This window comes from Schizophyllum commune (assembly GCF_000143185.2).
Source record: "Schizophyllum commune H4-8 unplaced genomic scaffold SCHCOscaffold_1, whole genome shotgun sequence".
Taxonomy (NCBI): domain Eukaryota; kingdom Fungi; phylum Basidiomycota; class Agaricomycetes; order Agaricales; family Schizophyllaceae; genus Schizophyllum; species Schizophyllum commune.
This window is the reverse complement of record NW_026089538.1, coordinates 3,375,040-3,389,653: the sequence shown is the minus strand read 5'-3', so window position 1 is coordinate 3,389,653 and position 14,614 is coordinate 3,375,040. Positions and strand designations below refer to the sequence as shown.

The window sequence follows — 14,614 nt, the reverse complement described above, 5'->3', positions numbered from 1 at the left end:
TTGATGCAGCTCGTGAGGGCGAGCAGCAGATAGATCCACACGCCCCAGTCACGACTACATTCTCCAAGCGCGCTTCAAATAGTGTTGACGAAGGATGGTGTCTTGACACCAGTCGGGTGGCCCTTTCAAAGTTATCGGAGAGCTAGGTTGGGCGCATATTGCGGATAGGACAAGTCACGGCATCGGGCACTGCCAGCTTCCATACGTCTCCATGAGCCACAGACTACAGTCTTCTGGCTGCGTTAGCAATTCCATCTACATGAAACAGTCCTGGGCCAAAGTATCGAGGTCGTTGGCATATCACCTTCGCAAGTTGCGCAATTTGAGCGATAAATAGAAAGTCACTAGGAAGCCAGACAAAACATATTGGACCTCGCTCTCACATGGACAACCTGCGCCTGTGCGCATTTCGGGCGCAGGTTGTCCATGCCAGAACGAGGGGAGGGACTTCTCTGGAGGTATAGACCGTGTCCCGGTTTGACAGTGTGAGTAGCTTCCGCGTAAGCGGCTGCCACATTGTGACCCCGGCACACGCTAATCGCATGGGAATGCACGAGGTCATTGACCGAAATTTGGAATAAAAATCCACCCAGAGGGTTTCCCACAGTCCAAATAATCGATAGACTGACCATGTTGGTATTGCAAAAGGTTCGAGTAGAAACAACGATGACCTGTGGTCTACAGACGGGAAGGATTTTAGTCCTTCATCTTCGTCAGCGCGCAATTCCTGTTCCCTTCATCTGCACCATCGCCCCTTCAGTATCCATTGGGTGTCACCCTGAAGCGGCCCGGAGTCGACCATAAAGCTGCCACTTTGGATACGAGCGAGCAACATGAGGGCGGGGCTGCAGGCTCACTCGTGGGCTCGCGTGCAAATCTTACAAGGATAGTAGTATAAGTGCGCGGGTTGTGGATTGGCATGCATACTTGTGAATATTACGATTGGCTCGAACCAGAACGGGTCAGGTCTATACGTACCTTCGCTAGTCAGGTACTCGCGTACAGCGAAGTGAGCCATGACCAGACATCCTGCGGAGTTGCAACCAACCCCATCCATGTAGATTTCCATGTACAAACAGCCTTTGTTCCCAAAGCGGAAAGAAGCAAGGCCGAACTAGGTAACTTTCGAAAGTGACAATTTTGTTGTTAGTCATACTAGGTCATACTTTCACTTTCTTGTGCCTTCAAACGGATGCTTTTGTCGTCACATCAAGCGGAAACGCAACCATTGGAGCTGCGCGCTTCCTGTACCGGCTTAACTCGAGCAACTGCACTGGAAGCCCAGCATCCTTCGCGGCCCCATGCCACAAAAGCGGCGCTCCTCTTGTTCCTCCACACTCAGCTCCCTCTCCTCGCTCTCTGCTCCCCAGCCTTCGAAGGGTGACGTCGCCATCTGCGGCAGCCATTGAGAAAGTGATACTCATAAATAAGCGCAACTACCACGCACCTTCATCGCCTTCGCCAGCGCCCTTCGCCCATTTTCCTCATCCGCCTCCACCCGCTGGATCAACTCCTCCAGCACCCACTGCCGGAGTACGAAGCGCGGGTTCGCCGCGCGCATCGCCGCCGCACGGTCGTCTGCCCCACTGTCCACACCCTCGTCGCGCACTCGGGCAGCGTACTTGCCTAGCCAGGCGGCCCAATCGCGCGTAGCACCCGCATGATCCAGGCGCTCGGGCTCGGGGGTGAGAGGCAGGAGGTGAGTCTCAATGAAGGCGGTGAGCTCCTGGTTAGGTTCGCTTTCCGCCGATGGCGCGAGCTCAGGCGAGAAGCCGCAGAGCGCGCGGAACGTGAGGTGGAAGTCGAAGCCGTGGTTCTCCATCAATGACAACAGCGGGCGAATCAACGCGGACTCGTCTGAGGCGACTGCCTTGCGAAGACCGAGGCGCTGAAGGAAGGTCAAGCCATGATACGATGAACTGACAGTTACAGTGATCAGCCCACCTTGCGCATGAGGTCCGCGTACTTGGCCGTATACTCTTCCTGGAAGATGCGCTCGAGCTCGGGCTGCAACTCAAGGCCCGACTCCTTCCACTTCTTCATCTCATCCTCGGGCTTGTTCTCCGCCCACTCGTGGGATACAGCCTTCCCGCCGAGCTCCTTCTCGGCACCGATGAGCGGCGCGAGTGAGTTCAGAAGGGAGCGAAGTGCATATAGGCTGTACAATCGTAAGCGGGAAGGCTTATTTAGGAGAGGGATAGATAGACGTACATCATGTCAGGCTGGAACTTGTATGCATAGCGACCACCGTCGTCAGTGTGGTTGCATATATGCATGGTGTCGAAGACGTCCATGAAAGCGTAAGGACCATAGTCAATGGTGAGGCCCAAGATGGAGACACTGCAAGCAAGGTCAACACTTCCCTTCTCGCACGCGAGCCAGACCAGCACTCACTTATCCGTGTTGATCACCCCATGCATGAACCCATACGCCTGCCACCCAGCCACCATCCTCGCATTCCTCCTGGTCGCCTCTAGCACAAGCTTCTCTCCCCACGCCTCCCCATCCGCCACGCCCAGCCTCAGCACGCGCTTCTGCACCCACTCGCCCATAATGCGCAGGGCCTCAAAGTCCGCGCGCTGCTGCCCGCCGCCGAAGAACATCATGTTCCCGTGAGGCGGGTTTACGGCCTCGAAATTCCCGATACGGATGAAGGAGGGGGCCATGCGGGTGAGGATGCAGGCGCGCTCGATGCGCTCGCGGGCGACGGGAATGGAGGGGACGGAGACGAGCGCGAGCGCGCGGGTGGTGGGGATGCCGAGGGCTTGCATGGCTAAGGGAGATGTTAGGGATGTCACCTTGGTGGATGGAGGAGACGTACCCTCGCTAGCAAGGTATTCTCGAATGGAGGATCGAACGACGGCTAGGCCGTCGGCGGAGCGAGAGAATGGGGTCCTTCCTGCGCCCTTCAATTGCATCTCGTACGTGGCGTCGGGATCGCTTGGATGGGGTACGGAATCTGTAAAACATCAGTATCACTGCGTCGAAGAGGGGAGCAGATCACGCACGAATACTGATAGCACGCCCATCGCCCAATTGACCTGCCCAGGTCCCGAACTGGTGACCGCTATAGCGCATCGACCACGGCGCAAAGTCGTCATTGCCGAGGACGGCGTGCCCGCCGAGCACATCCACCAATTCCTGTCGCGCTGCGATCGCCTCTTCGCTCGCCGATTCCCCAGTTTGCTCAGGTCCATCTACCTTAAGGGAAGGGGTCCCCAGGATCTGGAACGCGTCCCCCACATCTAGCTGTGGGTAGCAGTCCCGTAATCCTGTCTCCGAAAGACCCAAGAGCTGTCGCCTCTCGTCACGGATTTGGGGATGGTATACCCTCAGGCGGCTTGCGTCCGATGCATCGACTGCCTTCAAGTGCGTCGCTTCCCGCGCGGATAGCCATTGCTCGATCAGCGCGATCTTGTTCACGCCCTCCTCGCTTTCCTCCTCTTCCTTCGATGGTCGAATGTCGTAGGGGAATGGCGACGGGAATGGATTGACGAAGGAGAAGTGCGACTGCGGGGCAATGATTCTGGCACGTCGCTGCAGACTGGGCGTCTTGGGAAGGACTTCATTGCGGAATGCTGCGACAGAGGGTGTTTGCGCATCTGGCGTTAGGTTCTTAATGAGCTGGTGGCTGTTTAGTGGTAGCGGCAGGCCGGATATTAGGTATTTGTGTGCTGCCATCGCTCTCAACGTTGACGGTCGCATTCACGGTGGGTGAAGGTCAAGGTGAGAGAACAAGGAGAGTATGACATTTTGCTGACGGTGCAGGCCGTTGGCGCGAGATGGTCAGCCTCGGAGTCGGTGATCATGACGGTCGTCCTCGTGATTCCTCGTGATGACACCGTGACATCGAGTTGAAGTTCGCCTCCGGATGTTTCCTTCACTCGTCCTTACCTACAGGTTTTCTCTGGCAGTTTCAAAATCGATAGGAAGCTTGTAGACACAGACTGAGATGAAGCATGGTTTGGACTCAGCAAAGGCAAGCCCTCGGGACCGGCTGGTCATTAAAATTCAGTCAATGACCTCGTCCTATTCGCACCATCAGGTATGGTGCTGGCATTACTGACATAGATGAACGTCATTGAACAATGACCGGCTCTGACTAGTAGGATATAGTCTTTCCAGGACCAACAGTACCGAAAAGTTTCTCCGCAACATAACCCTGAGTTGTAATAACAGCAATGGTCGATATGTGCACGACTGTCTCTACATCGCGAGGCACATATGTTCGACGTTTTTTGGACTTGCCTTCGTTGGGCAGAGAGCTTCATGTGGCGACTGGCTTGACAGTTCTCAGAGCTAGCCGCGAGACAGATGAATACTAAACGATATGGAATACCGTATCCAGGCATACATGCTGGGATGAAAAGACTTATAATTCCTTCTCCCAGTCATTCAATCTCCTCTGTATAGCCATCAGCCGCTCGCGCTTCGCCTTAAGCGCGGCGCGCCTCTCCGCCACCCCCTGGTCCTCGGCGAGCATCGCGCGTTTGGCATCTACCGAGATGGCGTTGAAGCTGCGCAGAAGTCTCTCCAGCAAGCCCTCCGCGAGCCTCTGGTTGAAATCGTGCTCGACGAGGAGGGGGACGTGGTCGATGATGCGCTGGGAGCCGATAAGTCTAGACAGGACCAAAGTCTGCGGCGCTCGCACCTTGTAAGCGACTTGCACATAAGCATGAACCTTCGCCATGACGTCCAGTTCTTCATCCGTACGCGTACGTCTGACGGGCGACGGTGTGCGCCTGCCTATCTCAATGACCGACCTGCTGCTTGATAAGATCTCTGTATATCCAGGCTGCGGCTGATAGGTGCGATAGCGGTCACTGTGAAAGCGCGCGCTGGCATACTGCTGCAACCACTTGCTTTCTTCCGTCTCAAGGTAGTGCGTGTTCTGCGTGAACAGTGGCAAGCCAGTCTCGAGCTTGAGGGCTTTCGACAAAGACGCTTCCATGTGCTCAGAACTCTCCGTTAGCTGGGCATCTACAATCGACCTGGAGGTCAAGTCAGCTTCAAGGAGTGAGCACAGCGCGTGAAGGAACAACGTACCGAACATGGTCTTCCAGTGCATCAAATTGACCGAAGTAGGCATTGATGAGGGCCTCCAGCTTGGCGTTGGTCGCCTCAACGACATCAGCAGCGCACTTCAGCGCGGGCTCTCTCCAGTGAGCGGTAATCCGCGTGATGAGAATCTTCGTAGCCTCGTAGGGAATATGGCGCGGTAGCTCCCAGGCAATGGACCTGGGTGGTATGTGAGCTCTTGAAAGCCCAGGCCAATGCAAGCGGCATACTTGTCAATAATTTCCCGAACGTCCGCCAAATCCATCGGCCCAGTCCCCTCTCCTACGCCAAACCCAGGGCTCCTGTACTCAGCCTTGCTCTGGAAGGGCCTAAAGTCCGGACGCGTGCGCCCGATAGCCTGCTCGAAGCGCAGATAGTGCTGTCGATTCGCCTGTACGAGGTCTTTGTGCGGGCTCGATGGCTCGCCCATGACGGCGTGGCCGAAGGTCTCGCAAAACTTGGTGACCTGGATGACGATGTAGGTGTTGACATCCGACTCCGTGTCGAAGGTGCGCTCGACTGGCAGCGTGGCGAGGTCGGCCTCGCACTCGCGAAGCGCCTTTGTGATTGCCTCGCGCAGGCCTGGGATCCTGGTATGGGGTCAGCCGACGTCCTCATACTTCGAAAATGAGCTGGCCACGCACGACTTCTCTATGAGACGCACCAGCAGGCTCCCTACGTAGCTGACCAGATTGGCCACGCCGAAGCGCTGCGGGTCCATATGTTTCCACGGCGCCTCGGTGCTGAAGAACGCGTGCGAGCGCGTACGTATGGCCTCTCTTGGTATACTGGCCGAGCGATCGTCGTCATTGGGAAGGAGCACGCCAAAGTAGCCGTGATGCAGCTTGTGCTTGGCCTCTCCGCCTTCCATTATCTTGCGCCAGCGCTCGCGCGAGTTCGTAGCGCCCGTGCGCACGAGATCAGGCTTGGTGAGTACGGCTGCAGGAAAGAGTGAGCGTCCCCTCTGACATTGCGCACAATGTGACTTGCCGATGGTACGCTGGCCCTCGGGGTCCGCCTCACGGGCGAGCTTGAGCGCGGCGACGGTCTCGACGTCGTCTACAGCGGATCAGAAAGCTTGCCGCCGCGAAAGAGCCTTGTCCGAACCTGTCATTGGGACTGTCACCAGTACAATGGTGTTCTCGCCGCTGATACGATCCTTGACAAGGTTGCCCACCAAGTCGATAAAGTGCTGCTCGGCGTTCGAGATCAAGCCTATGTGTCGGCGATGTCAACCTCCACTACCGAGCGCGAGCACCGGTTCACCCACCTGGAAGGTCCACGAAAGACATATTCGTCAGGTCCGAGTCCTCTAGATTGACGACCACCGTGTTGCGCGTGAACGCCAGGCGCTTGGGGTCCGGCTCCTTCAGCTGGTCCGCAGACAGATTATGGAAGTACTCCGGAGACCGATGCGGACTCAGGACGGCTGCCTGGGCGCGGCGGAGCCAGATGTCCACGTCCTCCTTGCGCGTGATGCCGGGGCCGAAGTTGACGGACCACGGCTGGGCAGTATACTCCACGTTCGACGCGACGCTCTCACGGGGTGCGGGTTCCTCGGTGGCCTCATAGGCGCGGGATGCGACCACCTCACGAATAGTTATCTTGCAAGACCAAGGACCGGACGTCTTCTTCATGATGCACTCCATCGGGCACCTGAAGTAACGTCAGTGTCTGCGGTTCCTCTTTCGACGTCGTCGGCGTACCTAGTGCAAACTCCCGCATCGCGAGGGACATTCAACTGAACACACCACTCATTAATGAGATGCGAGCGGTGAGGACCGTTATACTCACTCCGCTGACGGCCTCAACTAGGGAGCTCTTGCCAGCTGGATATACGCTGAGTGAGAGCAGGCGAAAGAGCGATAGGGAGTCCTACGCACCTGACTGCCCGCCAATGACTGTAATACGGGGAAGAGGGAAGAAGGCTTCGGCGCTATGGGGTCCCGTCGGTGATCAGCCAGGGTTCACTAAGCGTCTCCGCGCACCCAAGATCATTCAGCGCATTATGCAGATCCATAAGCGCCCGCCACTTCTTCGCGTAGGCGCTGCTGTTGATGTCCCCATCGCCTCCATCGGACGACGTGTTTGACATCTGCGGGTCATGCCCGTGAGCACCATGATGAACTATGGCGGAAAGCACTCACAGCCGAGTCGTAGTCCGGGAAGGTGCTCGAGCCGCTTGAAGCAGCGCGTCCTGCCCCGTCAGCCTGTGAAGAAGATGGCGCTGATGCAGGCGTCAAGGCTTGGCTCCCGCCGCTCGCCGTCGTCGCTCGTCGCCCAAAGTTCTTCTTGAACATGGTGGGCGGGGTAGGAGTTAGGGCTCAGGACTGCGCCAGCGCTTTTTCAGCGCGAGCAAGGCGCCGTCCACACGTGCAGATGAGAATCAAGGCGAAGTGAATCGCGAAGCTGTCGTCGAGATTGCGCCCACTGACCGCCTGCGCGTCGCTGGCAGAGCGGCGCGTCCGTCAATGCAATGGCGTCGAGGGGGAGTCCATTGACAGTCATCCTTATCGTAGGCCTTGATATAACTGCGGGAACCAGTATTGCGAGCCTGGATATGCTATCGAGAGCAAGCGCCGGGCGCCAAAATGTCGTCGTATAGTTCTTGTTGGGAAATAGCATGTGTGGTTGGTCAGGATTCTCGACCAGGTTCGCCTAAACGAGGACAGAACCTGCCGAGCAATCAACCGGCGCCTCGATATCTCATCCACGTAGTCAGCAGGATGGCACTGTCAGGCGGCAGTCTCTCGCGCAACGTCCGACTCCTACTCTATAGACAACCATGACTGCAACGTAGACATCAGTGTGGGGTTAGGCGGGGTATTCATTTGCACCTACCTCGAAGGTACAGCAACACCCATCCTCACTAGCACGGGCTTGCACTCACAATTATGACACACAGAGAATAGCAGATGCAGTAAGGTATGTTTTATTCCATGCTCTAAACCTGACAGCTTCCACGCCAGTGCGCAGCAAAGAACGGTAAAGACATTTTGGGCCCCAAAAGCTATACGATTAGTTGCCGATCTCCTTCGCGAGCTGCTCCGCCTTCGCCTTCACGTCCTCGATCGTGCCCGCCATGTAGAAGGCAGACTCGGGCAGAGAGTCGTGCGCGCCAGAGAGGATCTCCTTGAAGGAGCGGACGGTGTCCTTGAGGGACACGAGCTTGCCCTCGTAGCCAGTGAAGACCTGCGCGACCTGGAAGGGCTGCGACATGAAACGCTGGATCTTACGCGCGCGCTCGACCTGAGGGGACGCGTGAGTATATAAAGGTAGAGGTTATGAAAGGCAACGCACAGTGAGCTTGTCCTCCTCAGACAACTCGTCCATACCGAGAATGGCAATGATATCCTGGAGGGACTTGTAGTCCTGAAGGATCTTCTGGACGGCGGTGGCGATTGCGTAGTGCTCCTGGCCGACCTGTAACAAGGCGTAAGGGGCTGCTGGAGCTGGCTGTATGCGCTGAGACTTACGATACGCGGGTCGAGCATACGTGACTTGGAGTCGAGCGGGTCGACAGCGGGGTAGATACCGAGCTCAGCAATACCACGGGACAACACAGTGGTGGCGTCCAAGTGAGCGAAGGTGGTAGCCGGGGCAGGATCCGTCAAATCATCGGCAGGGACGTAGACGGCCTGCACGGACGTAATGGAGCCCTTCTTGGTCGTGGTAATACGCTCCTGCCTATTATGGATGGGTTAGACACGCGACACGGGGAAAATTGTTGGGGAGGACGTACATGCCACCCATGTCCGTGGACAAGGTCGGCTGGTAACCGACGGCAGAGGGGATACGACCGAGCAAGGCAGACACCTCAGAACCGGCCTGGGTGAAGCGGAAAATGTTGTCAATGAAGAGCAACACATCCTGGCCCTCGACGTCACGGAAGTACTCGGCGATCGTCAAGCCGGTGAGAGCAACACGGGCACGGGCACCAGGGGGCTCGTTCATCTGGCCGAAGACCAGAGCGACCTTGGAGTCACCCTCGAGGTTGATGACACCGGTCTCAATCATTTCATGGTACAAGTCGTTACCCTCACGGGTACGCTCGCCGACACCTGGTCGGGCGTAAGCGGAAGTACGAGGAAGTACGCGTAGTACACATACCGCAGAAAATGGAGAAACCACCGTGCGCCTTCGCGACGTTGTTGATGAGCTCCTGAATCAACACCGTCTTGCCGACACCGGCACCTCCGAAGAGACCGATCTTGCCACCACGGGCGTACGGGGCGAGGAGGTCGACGACCTTGATACCGGTCTCCAGGACCTCAGCGGTGGTCGACTGGTCGACGAACGCGGGCGGGTCGGCGTGGATGGGGAGAAGCTTGTCGCCCTTGATGGGACCACGCTCGTCAATGGGCTCGCCGATGACGTTCATGATACGGCCGAGGGTGGCCTTGCCGACAGGAATCTGGATGGGGGCACCGGTGTCGACGACCTTCTGCCCACGGACGAGACCCTCGGTACCGTCCATGGCAATGGTGCGGACCGAGTTCTCACCGAGATGCGACGCGACCTCGAGAACGAGGCGGCCGCCAGAGAAGTCCTGGACCTCGAGGGCGTTCAAGATGGGCGGGAGGTTGTCCGTGTCAAACTGGACGTCGACGACGGCACCAATGACGGTCTTGACGGAGCCGACATTGCCCTTGGCCTCAGTAGCGTAGTTGCGGACTGGAGCGGTTGTGAGTGAAAATGCAAGGCTAGAGAGGGCCGGCACGTACCAGACGCGGGGGCAGCGCGAGTCGGACGCGCGGCGGGGCGCTGCGGGAGAGCGGAGGGAATGGACGCCCTGCTGGCAACCGCGGCGGTGGAGAAGAACGCGTTCGTCTTTTTTGCGCTGTTGAACGCCCTCCTCGAGAGGCGAGAGACGGCACCGCGGGAGGTGAGCATGGTCGATGATGGAAAAGGTCAAGAAGCTGGCGAGACGTCGTCCGCAATCCGACTTGGTACAAATAATTCTTTCCCACGCCCCCTCCGGGTTCGTCCGGCATGTGACGTGACGGCATCTGCGTTTCTCGAAACCGCAACGTGGATCCCTGTTGGTCCACGTTCTCTCCTTGCGCTTGACATCGGCACGCATAACGAGGCAGAAGAAGTACATCTCCCGGAGGGACCGGGTTGGCTTTTCCGCGAGCTTTTGCGCGCGCTCAATGATTTTTGAGAATCAGCCGCCGCGGCGCCGAAAGTGGTGCCACGTTTAGTGCCGGAAGCGGTGGCCTTCCTTCACCCCACGGTTGTTGACCGTGCTCTTGGGATGTCCTACAGACACGTTGCGCAGACGAGCTTCAAGCACTTCGCCAGGGACCGCCGCTCAACCTTACGCCGAAGTAAACCGGGTAACTCGTCCGGGCCAATGGAGAGAATTCGTGTCTACAAATTATGCAAGGAGGCTGCAGACGTGTGCAAGAGGTCCCAAAATCTTCGAATCATCCGCTTGTCTGGATAGCTCTCATACCTTCTGGGTGATGAGAGTTGGCTTGCAGCTAGTCGATAGAGACGCCCTCGATTGAAGCCGGGGCTCTACTTCTTACGAGACTCCAAGCTGGTCGACGGGAAATGCCCTCTGAAGCCTACCGCAAGATGCGGACATTGATGATAGCAGTGTACACCGTCATACTTCAATCATTTGATCAATTGAAGGTGCGCACAGCGGCCTGATAGACGCTGGCTGTTCTGCAGTCGTTGCATGCGATACTTCGCCATTTGGTAGGGTCCTCTGAATCTTACTTGCTGGCAGGTGTGATAAAGTGCGTGAGCAGCCTGAAAGAGTCGTCGTGGCTAACAACAGCGTGCCGCCTAACTGAGGCCAGTCAATTAACGAGACGAGTCACGCTAATGTTGAACTCGTGGGTCTCACGTGATGTGTGACGGAGCGCGTACCGTGACGGCGTCTCCCCGTACACCGCTTGCACCGGACCGGCATCGCGAACTCGTATTCGCGCCCATCGACAACTCAGTGGACAGCGAACGTGCTTGCCAACAGCCGCCATGTCCCTCTTCGCCTCTAACGGCCTCTTGGCACCGGCCGACCCGTTTGCGTCGAACTCGAGCCTCTTCGGCGACGCGTCGCTGCTCGATGAGCAACCTGAAGCCTCGACGTCTGGATCTATGTTCGGCCAGCCAGGCTTGCTTGATGATGCTCCCCCACCACGCGACGAGGACAGAAACACGTTGCTAGGAAAGGAGCAAGCTCAAGATGACCAAGAGGCAGGTCCATCGACTTCGACAAAGTCTGGTACGTCGCCGTGTCCTGGTTATCTCAGTAACGATTGACATGATCGACTAGCTTTCGGAGGCTTCGAGGAAAATGGCTTGCTGTCTGGAGGAGATGCCTTCTCAGGTGCGTCGTGTTCCCTGCAGTCCTTGTGTCGATCTCACGATCGTTCGTAAGCAGAAGAATGTCGTCCCTCTCCCTCACCTCCCTCGCCCGTCTTTGGCACATCTTCCCTACTCTCTTCCCCCCGACCTGCCGTAGCGAAGACCTCATCTACACCCTACGTGCCCAATCCCAAATACAACGTCCGCGCCACCACCTTCAATGGCAAGAGCGTCTACATTCGCAAGCGCGTCAAGGTAAACCACGAAGCACGCGAGGTGCGTCGTATTTCCCTGGCCCTGTAATCATGCACCCTCTCTATATGAGATCCTTGCTCGCACCTCGAGCCCCCTGCTTACTCGACGGCCTTACTTATACCTAACCCCCTGCAGCGACAACTTAATGGTCACTCCGGCGACATCAATAACCTCCTCGACATGCCCCTGCACCGACTACGGGACCAGATCTCCCTAGACACCGCTACCCGCCTACAAGCACAGTGCGTCTTCTGTCCGTCGCTCGCTCTTCTTCATCGATAACCTTCCTCTCCCCCCAGTGAGAACTTCATCGCTGCCACCGCCGCCACCGCCTCTGCTTCCACCTCTCGCTCTTCCTCTTCCCGCCCGACCGCATCCATCTTCAACCGCACCTCCGTCTCCACTGCCCCAACGCCCACACAACCACAAGAAGAAACCCTCTGGGTTGACCGCTACCGCCCCACGCGCTTCACCGAGCTCATTGGGAACGAGCGCAGTGCGCGAGACGTCATGGCATGGGTCAAGCAGTGGGACTGGTGCGTCTTCGGGCACCGCAAGGGCAAGAAACGGCCGCGGGAGGAGAACCAGGAGGGGATGGACGAGTATCATCGACCGCAGGAGAAGCTGCTCCTTATGTCGGGCCCGCCGGGGCTGGGGAAGACGACGCTGGCGCATGTGGTGGCGCGGCATGCGGGGTATGAGGTTATGGAGATTAATGCGAGGTATGGGGAAGTGCAGTGGGTGGTGAGAGGTATGCTGATCGACCGGATTGATAGTGACGCTCGCTCTGGCACCGAAGTCGAGGACCGTATACGACCCGCGCTCGAATCTGGTTCGGCGGTGGGCAGCAAGAAGCCCGTGCTCCTGGTTATAGATGAGATCGACGGCGCGACAAGCGCAGACAATGTTGGATGACTTCCTTTCCTTTGGGGTGTCTAGAAGCTGATGGCAATTGTCCAGTCCAGCTCCTTCATCCACAAACTCGTCCAACTGACAAAGGACGAGCCTTCCAAGAAACGTATGTTCTCTTCATTTCCCTCCTTCTCTCCTTCCCGCACTCCATCTACCTCCCCAACTCACGCCCTCCCTAGGCCGCCCCGGCCAGAAGCGCGACCCCAAGACCGCCCGCCCCATCCTCCGCCCCATCATCTGCATCTGCAACGACCCCAACGCGTCCGCGCTCGCCAAGCTCCGCCCGCAAGCGCTCCATGTCCGCCTCCAGCGCCCCGCGGACGCGCATATCGTGAAGCGGCTGCGCCAGATCTGCGAGCTCGAGGCCCTGCGCGCGGACTCGCAGGCGCTGAGTGCGCTGGTGGCGGTGGCGAGGGGGGATATGCGGGGGTGTTTGAATACGCTCCAGTTCATCAAGGCGAGGAGCGCGGAGGTGAATTTGGCGATGGTAAGGTCGGCGACGGTGGGGATGAAGCAGGCGGAGACGAGCGTGCAGTCTGTGCTCAATAGCCTTTTTGCGCCGATGTCGAAGAGGCGGGTGAAGGAGCTCGGGCTGACGGAGGCGGAGGAGGCCAAATATGTCGCACGCCTCAGTCACGAAGTTGACGCCAGTGGGAGGGAGAGTGGGGTTGCTGTCGGTGGGTGGCATTCATTTCCCGCTGTGGGATTATGGGTGCCGCAGGACTCCGTGTGCTGACACTAATTGTTAGGATGCTTCGCGCACTACGCATCGCTTCGGCAACATGACGCCACACTGGACCGATTCGAGAAGGCCAACGACTGGCTAGCCGCCTTCGACGCGTTCTCTGCGGCGATGTGGGGCGACGGCGAATTTGCGCTGGCGCCGTACCTGCCCTACACCCTAGTCGCCTTCTACCCTCTTTTCCAGGAGCGCGGCGCGCCAAAGGTAGAGCGCAGTAGTGATGATTGGGAGGTGAGCTTGGGTTATAGTGATTTACAAACGATGGTGCTGACATTTGTGGCGCAGGCTCTGCAAATGACGCGCGCGAATGAGGAGATTTACAAGACCTTCTCGCAGTGCTTGCGTGTGGCGGGGAGTAGACATGGTGGCGCGTTCCGACACCTGGCTATCCAGCCGGCGCTGCAGCTCGAGGCAGCACCCTTCATCAATCGTATAATCTCACCCCACTTGCGCCCGGTGCGTTCGACATTGATATTGTTGACTCCTGCCACTTGTCACTTACTTCTGATATGCGTAGGTCAACAAGCAAATTATCAAACCCGCTGAACGTGCTGTCATGGCGCGACTGGTCAGCCTGATGGCCGCGATGGAGTTCCGCTTTTTGCCTGAACGAGGGGAGGATGGGCAGCTGTCCTATCGTCTTGAGCCGTGAGTATCGCAGTTTCGCTCAGCGGAAGTTCACTCAGGTCTAATTGCTTCAACAGACCCATTGACGTCTTCATCACCTACGACGGCAAGCGTGCGGCGGATATACCAGCTTCGCGTTACGCGGTGCGGCAAATGGTGGCTGCCGAGGTTAGTTGGGGTATCGGCCCTCAGAATAGGACATAACTGACGCGAACTGCTACAGATCGAACTTGCTATCACGCGCCAGGCGGAGGTTGTGCAAAAGGATGCTACGGGAAAGGCTAGCGTGTTCAATCCCAGCGTAAAGTTAGTCTCGAAGTCAATCCCTCTCGTCCGGTGGCGCATGCTAACATACTCTATCTATCTATCAACTGTAGGTCTTCCGCCCAGACGAACGGCGCCGCGCCCGAACATCCCAACAAGCGCGCGAAGAAAGACGTGGTCGCGCCAGTGGAGAAGGAGAAGGTGGGTTTTATCCTTTGACCAGGCTCTGTGTTCATTGTCGCTGATACGGGGCGATCGCATAGGTTGCTGTGGACTTTTTCGGGCGCCCGATAACGAAGGTGACGGCGACGCAGAGCAAGGCTGCGGTGCGCCGCAATGTGGAGAAGAACTACCGGGTGAGCTTCAAGTATGCGGAGGGGAACTCTGCTGCTGTGCGGCGTCCGACGAAGGTGTCGGCGTTCTTGCCATAGATTG

The 14,614-nt window shown here is 57.7% G+C and overlaps 4 protein-coding genes across 4 annotated transcripts; 1 reads left to right on the top strand and 3 right to left on the bottom strand.

The window, feature by feature from the left end:
• Positions 1 to 1,031: 1,031 nt before the first annotated feature.
• Positions 1,032 to 3,798, bottom strand: SCHCODRAFT_02607911 (UPF0061-domain-containing protein). Its single transcript, XM_050344282.1, has 7 exons — positions 3,009 to 3,798; positions 2,822 to 2,959; positions 2,395 to 2,773; positions 2,212 to 2,340; positions 1,945 to 2,158; positions 1,448 to 1,888; positions 1,032 to 1,393 (listed from the first exon to the last, which is right to left on the bottom strand). The coding sequence occupies exons 1-7, from the start codon at positions 3,679 to 3,681 to the stop codon at positions 1,256 to 1,258; spliced, it is 2,112 nt and encodes a 703-aa protein (XP_050203084.1). The 5' UTR covers positions 3,682 to 3,798; the 3' UTR covers positions 1,032 to 1,255.
• Positions 3,799 to 4,300: 502 nt separating this feature from the next.
• SCHCODRAFT_02607907 (uncharacterized protein) lies at positions 4,301 to 7,425 on the bottom strand. Its single transcript, XM_050344281.1, has 13 exons — positions 7,206 to 7,425; positions 7,047 to 7,153; positions 6,942 to 6,994; positions 6,853 to 6,887; positions 6,765 to 6,799; positions 6,329 to 6,714; positions 6,166 to 6,273; positions 6,049 to 6,117; positions 5,703 to 5,997; positions 5,289 to 5,648; positions 5,047 to 5,238; positions 4,652 to 4,991; positions 4,301 to 4,603 (listed from the first exon to the last, which is right to left on the bottom strand). The coding sequence occupies exons 1-13, from the start codon at positions 7,356 to 7,358 to the stop codon at positions 4,373 to 4,375; spliced, it is 2,364 nt and encodes a 787-aa protein (XP_050203083.1). The 5' UTR covers positions 7,359 to 7,425; the 3' UTR covers positions 4,301 to 4,372.
• A 542-nt stretch (positions 7,426 to 7,967) lies between these two features.
• SCHCODRAFT_02607899 (ATP synthase F1, beta subunit) lies at positions 7,968 to 9,989 on the bottom strand. The gene is made up of 6 exons (XM_003035688.2): positions 9,783 to 9,989; positions 9,169 to 9,732; positions 8,801 to 9,119; positions 8,535 to 8,745; positions 8,359 to 8,481; positions 7,968 to 8,307 (listed from the first exon to the last, which is right to left on the bottom strand). The coding sequence occupies exons 1-6, from the start codon at positions 9,949 to 9,951 to the stop codon at positions 8,077 to 8,079; spliced, it is 1,617 nt and encodes a 538-aa protein (XP_003035734.1). The 5' UTR covers positions 9,952 to 9,989; the 3' UTR covers positions 7,968 to 8,076.
• Positions 9,990 to 11,814: 1,825 nt separating this feature from the next.
• On the top strand, positions 11,815 to 14,610 carry SCHCODRAFT_02484841 (P-loop containing nucleoside triphosphate hydrolase protein; the record flags this gene model as incomplete). The annotated part of the gene is made up of 12 exons (XM_003034851.2): positions 11,815 to 11,876; positions 11,934 to 12,356; positions 12,411 to 12,540; positions 12,595 to 12,652; positions 12,726 to 13,223; positions 13,296 to 13,519; positions 13,574 to 13,744; positions 13,806 to 13,936; positions 13,993 to 14,083; positions 14,139 to 14,221; positions 14,293 to 14,380; positions 14,443 to 14,610. The coding sequence occupies 12 exons, from the start codon at positions 11,815 to 11,817 to the stop codon at positions 14,608 to 14,610; spliced, it is 2,127 nt and encodes a 708-aa protein (XP_003034897.2).
• Positions 14,611 to 14,614: the final 4 nt, after the last annotated feature.

Coding starts and splice junctions, on each gene's coding strand:
- SCHCODRAFT_02607907 (XM_050344281.1), bottom strand. CDS start 7,358: ATGTTCAAGAAGAACTTTGGGCGACGAGCGACGACGGCGAGCGGCGGG. Junction 6,800..6,852: donor TAGTTGAGGCCGTCAGCGGA/GTGAGTATAACG, acceptor TGGTGTGTTCAG/TTGAATGTCCCTCGCGATGC. Junction 6,715..6,764: donor GATGCGGGAGTTTGCACTAG/GTACGCCGACGA, acceptor ACGTTACTTCAG/GTGCCCGATGGAGTGCATCA.
- SCHCODRAFT_02607899 (XM_003035688.2), bottom strand. CDS start 9,951: ATGCTCACCTCCCGCGGTGCCGTCTCTCGCCTCTCGAGGAGGGCGTTC. Junction 8,482..8,534: donor GTATGCTCGACCCGCGTATC/GTAAGTCTCAGC, acceptor GCCTTGTTACAG/GTCGGCCAGGAGCACTACGC. Junction 8,308..8,358: donor CTGAGGAGGACAAGCTCACT/GTGCGTTGCCTT, acceptor GCGTCCCCTCAG/GTCGAGCGCGCGCGTAAGAT.
- SCHCODRAFT_02607911 (XM_050344282.1), bottom strand. CDS start 3,681: ATGGCAGCACACAAATACCTAATATCCGGCCTGCCGCTACCACTAAAC. Junction 2,159..2,211: donor AAGTTCCAGCCTGACATGAT/GTACGTCTATCT, acceptor ACGATTGTACAG/CCTATATGCACTTCGCTCCC. Junction 1,394..1,447: donor CGCTGGCGAAGGCGATGAAG/GTGCGTGGTAGT, acceptor TGGCTGCCGCAG/ATGGCGACGTCACCCTTCGA.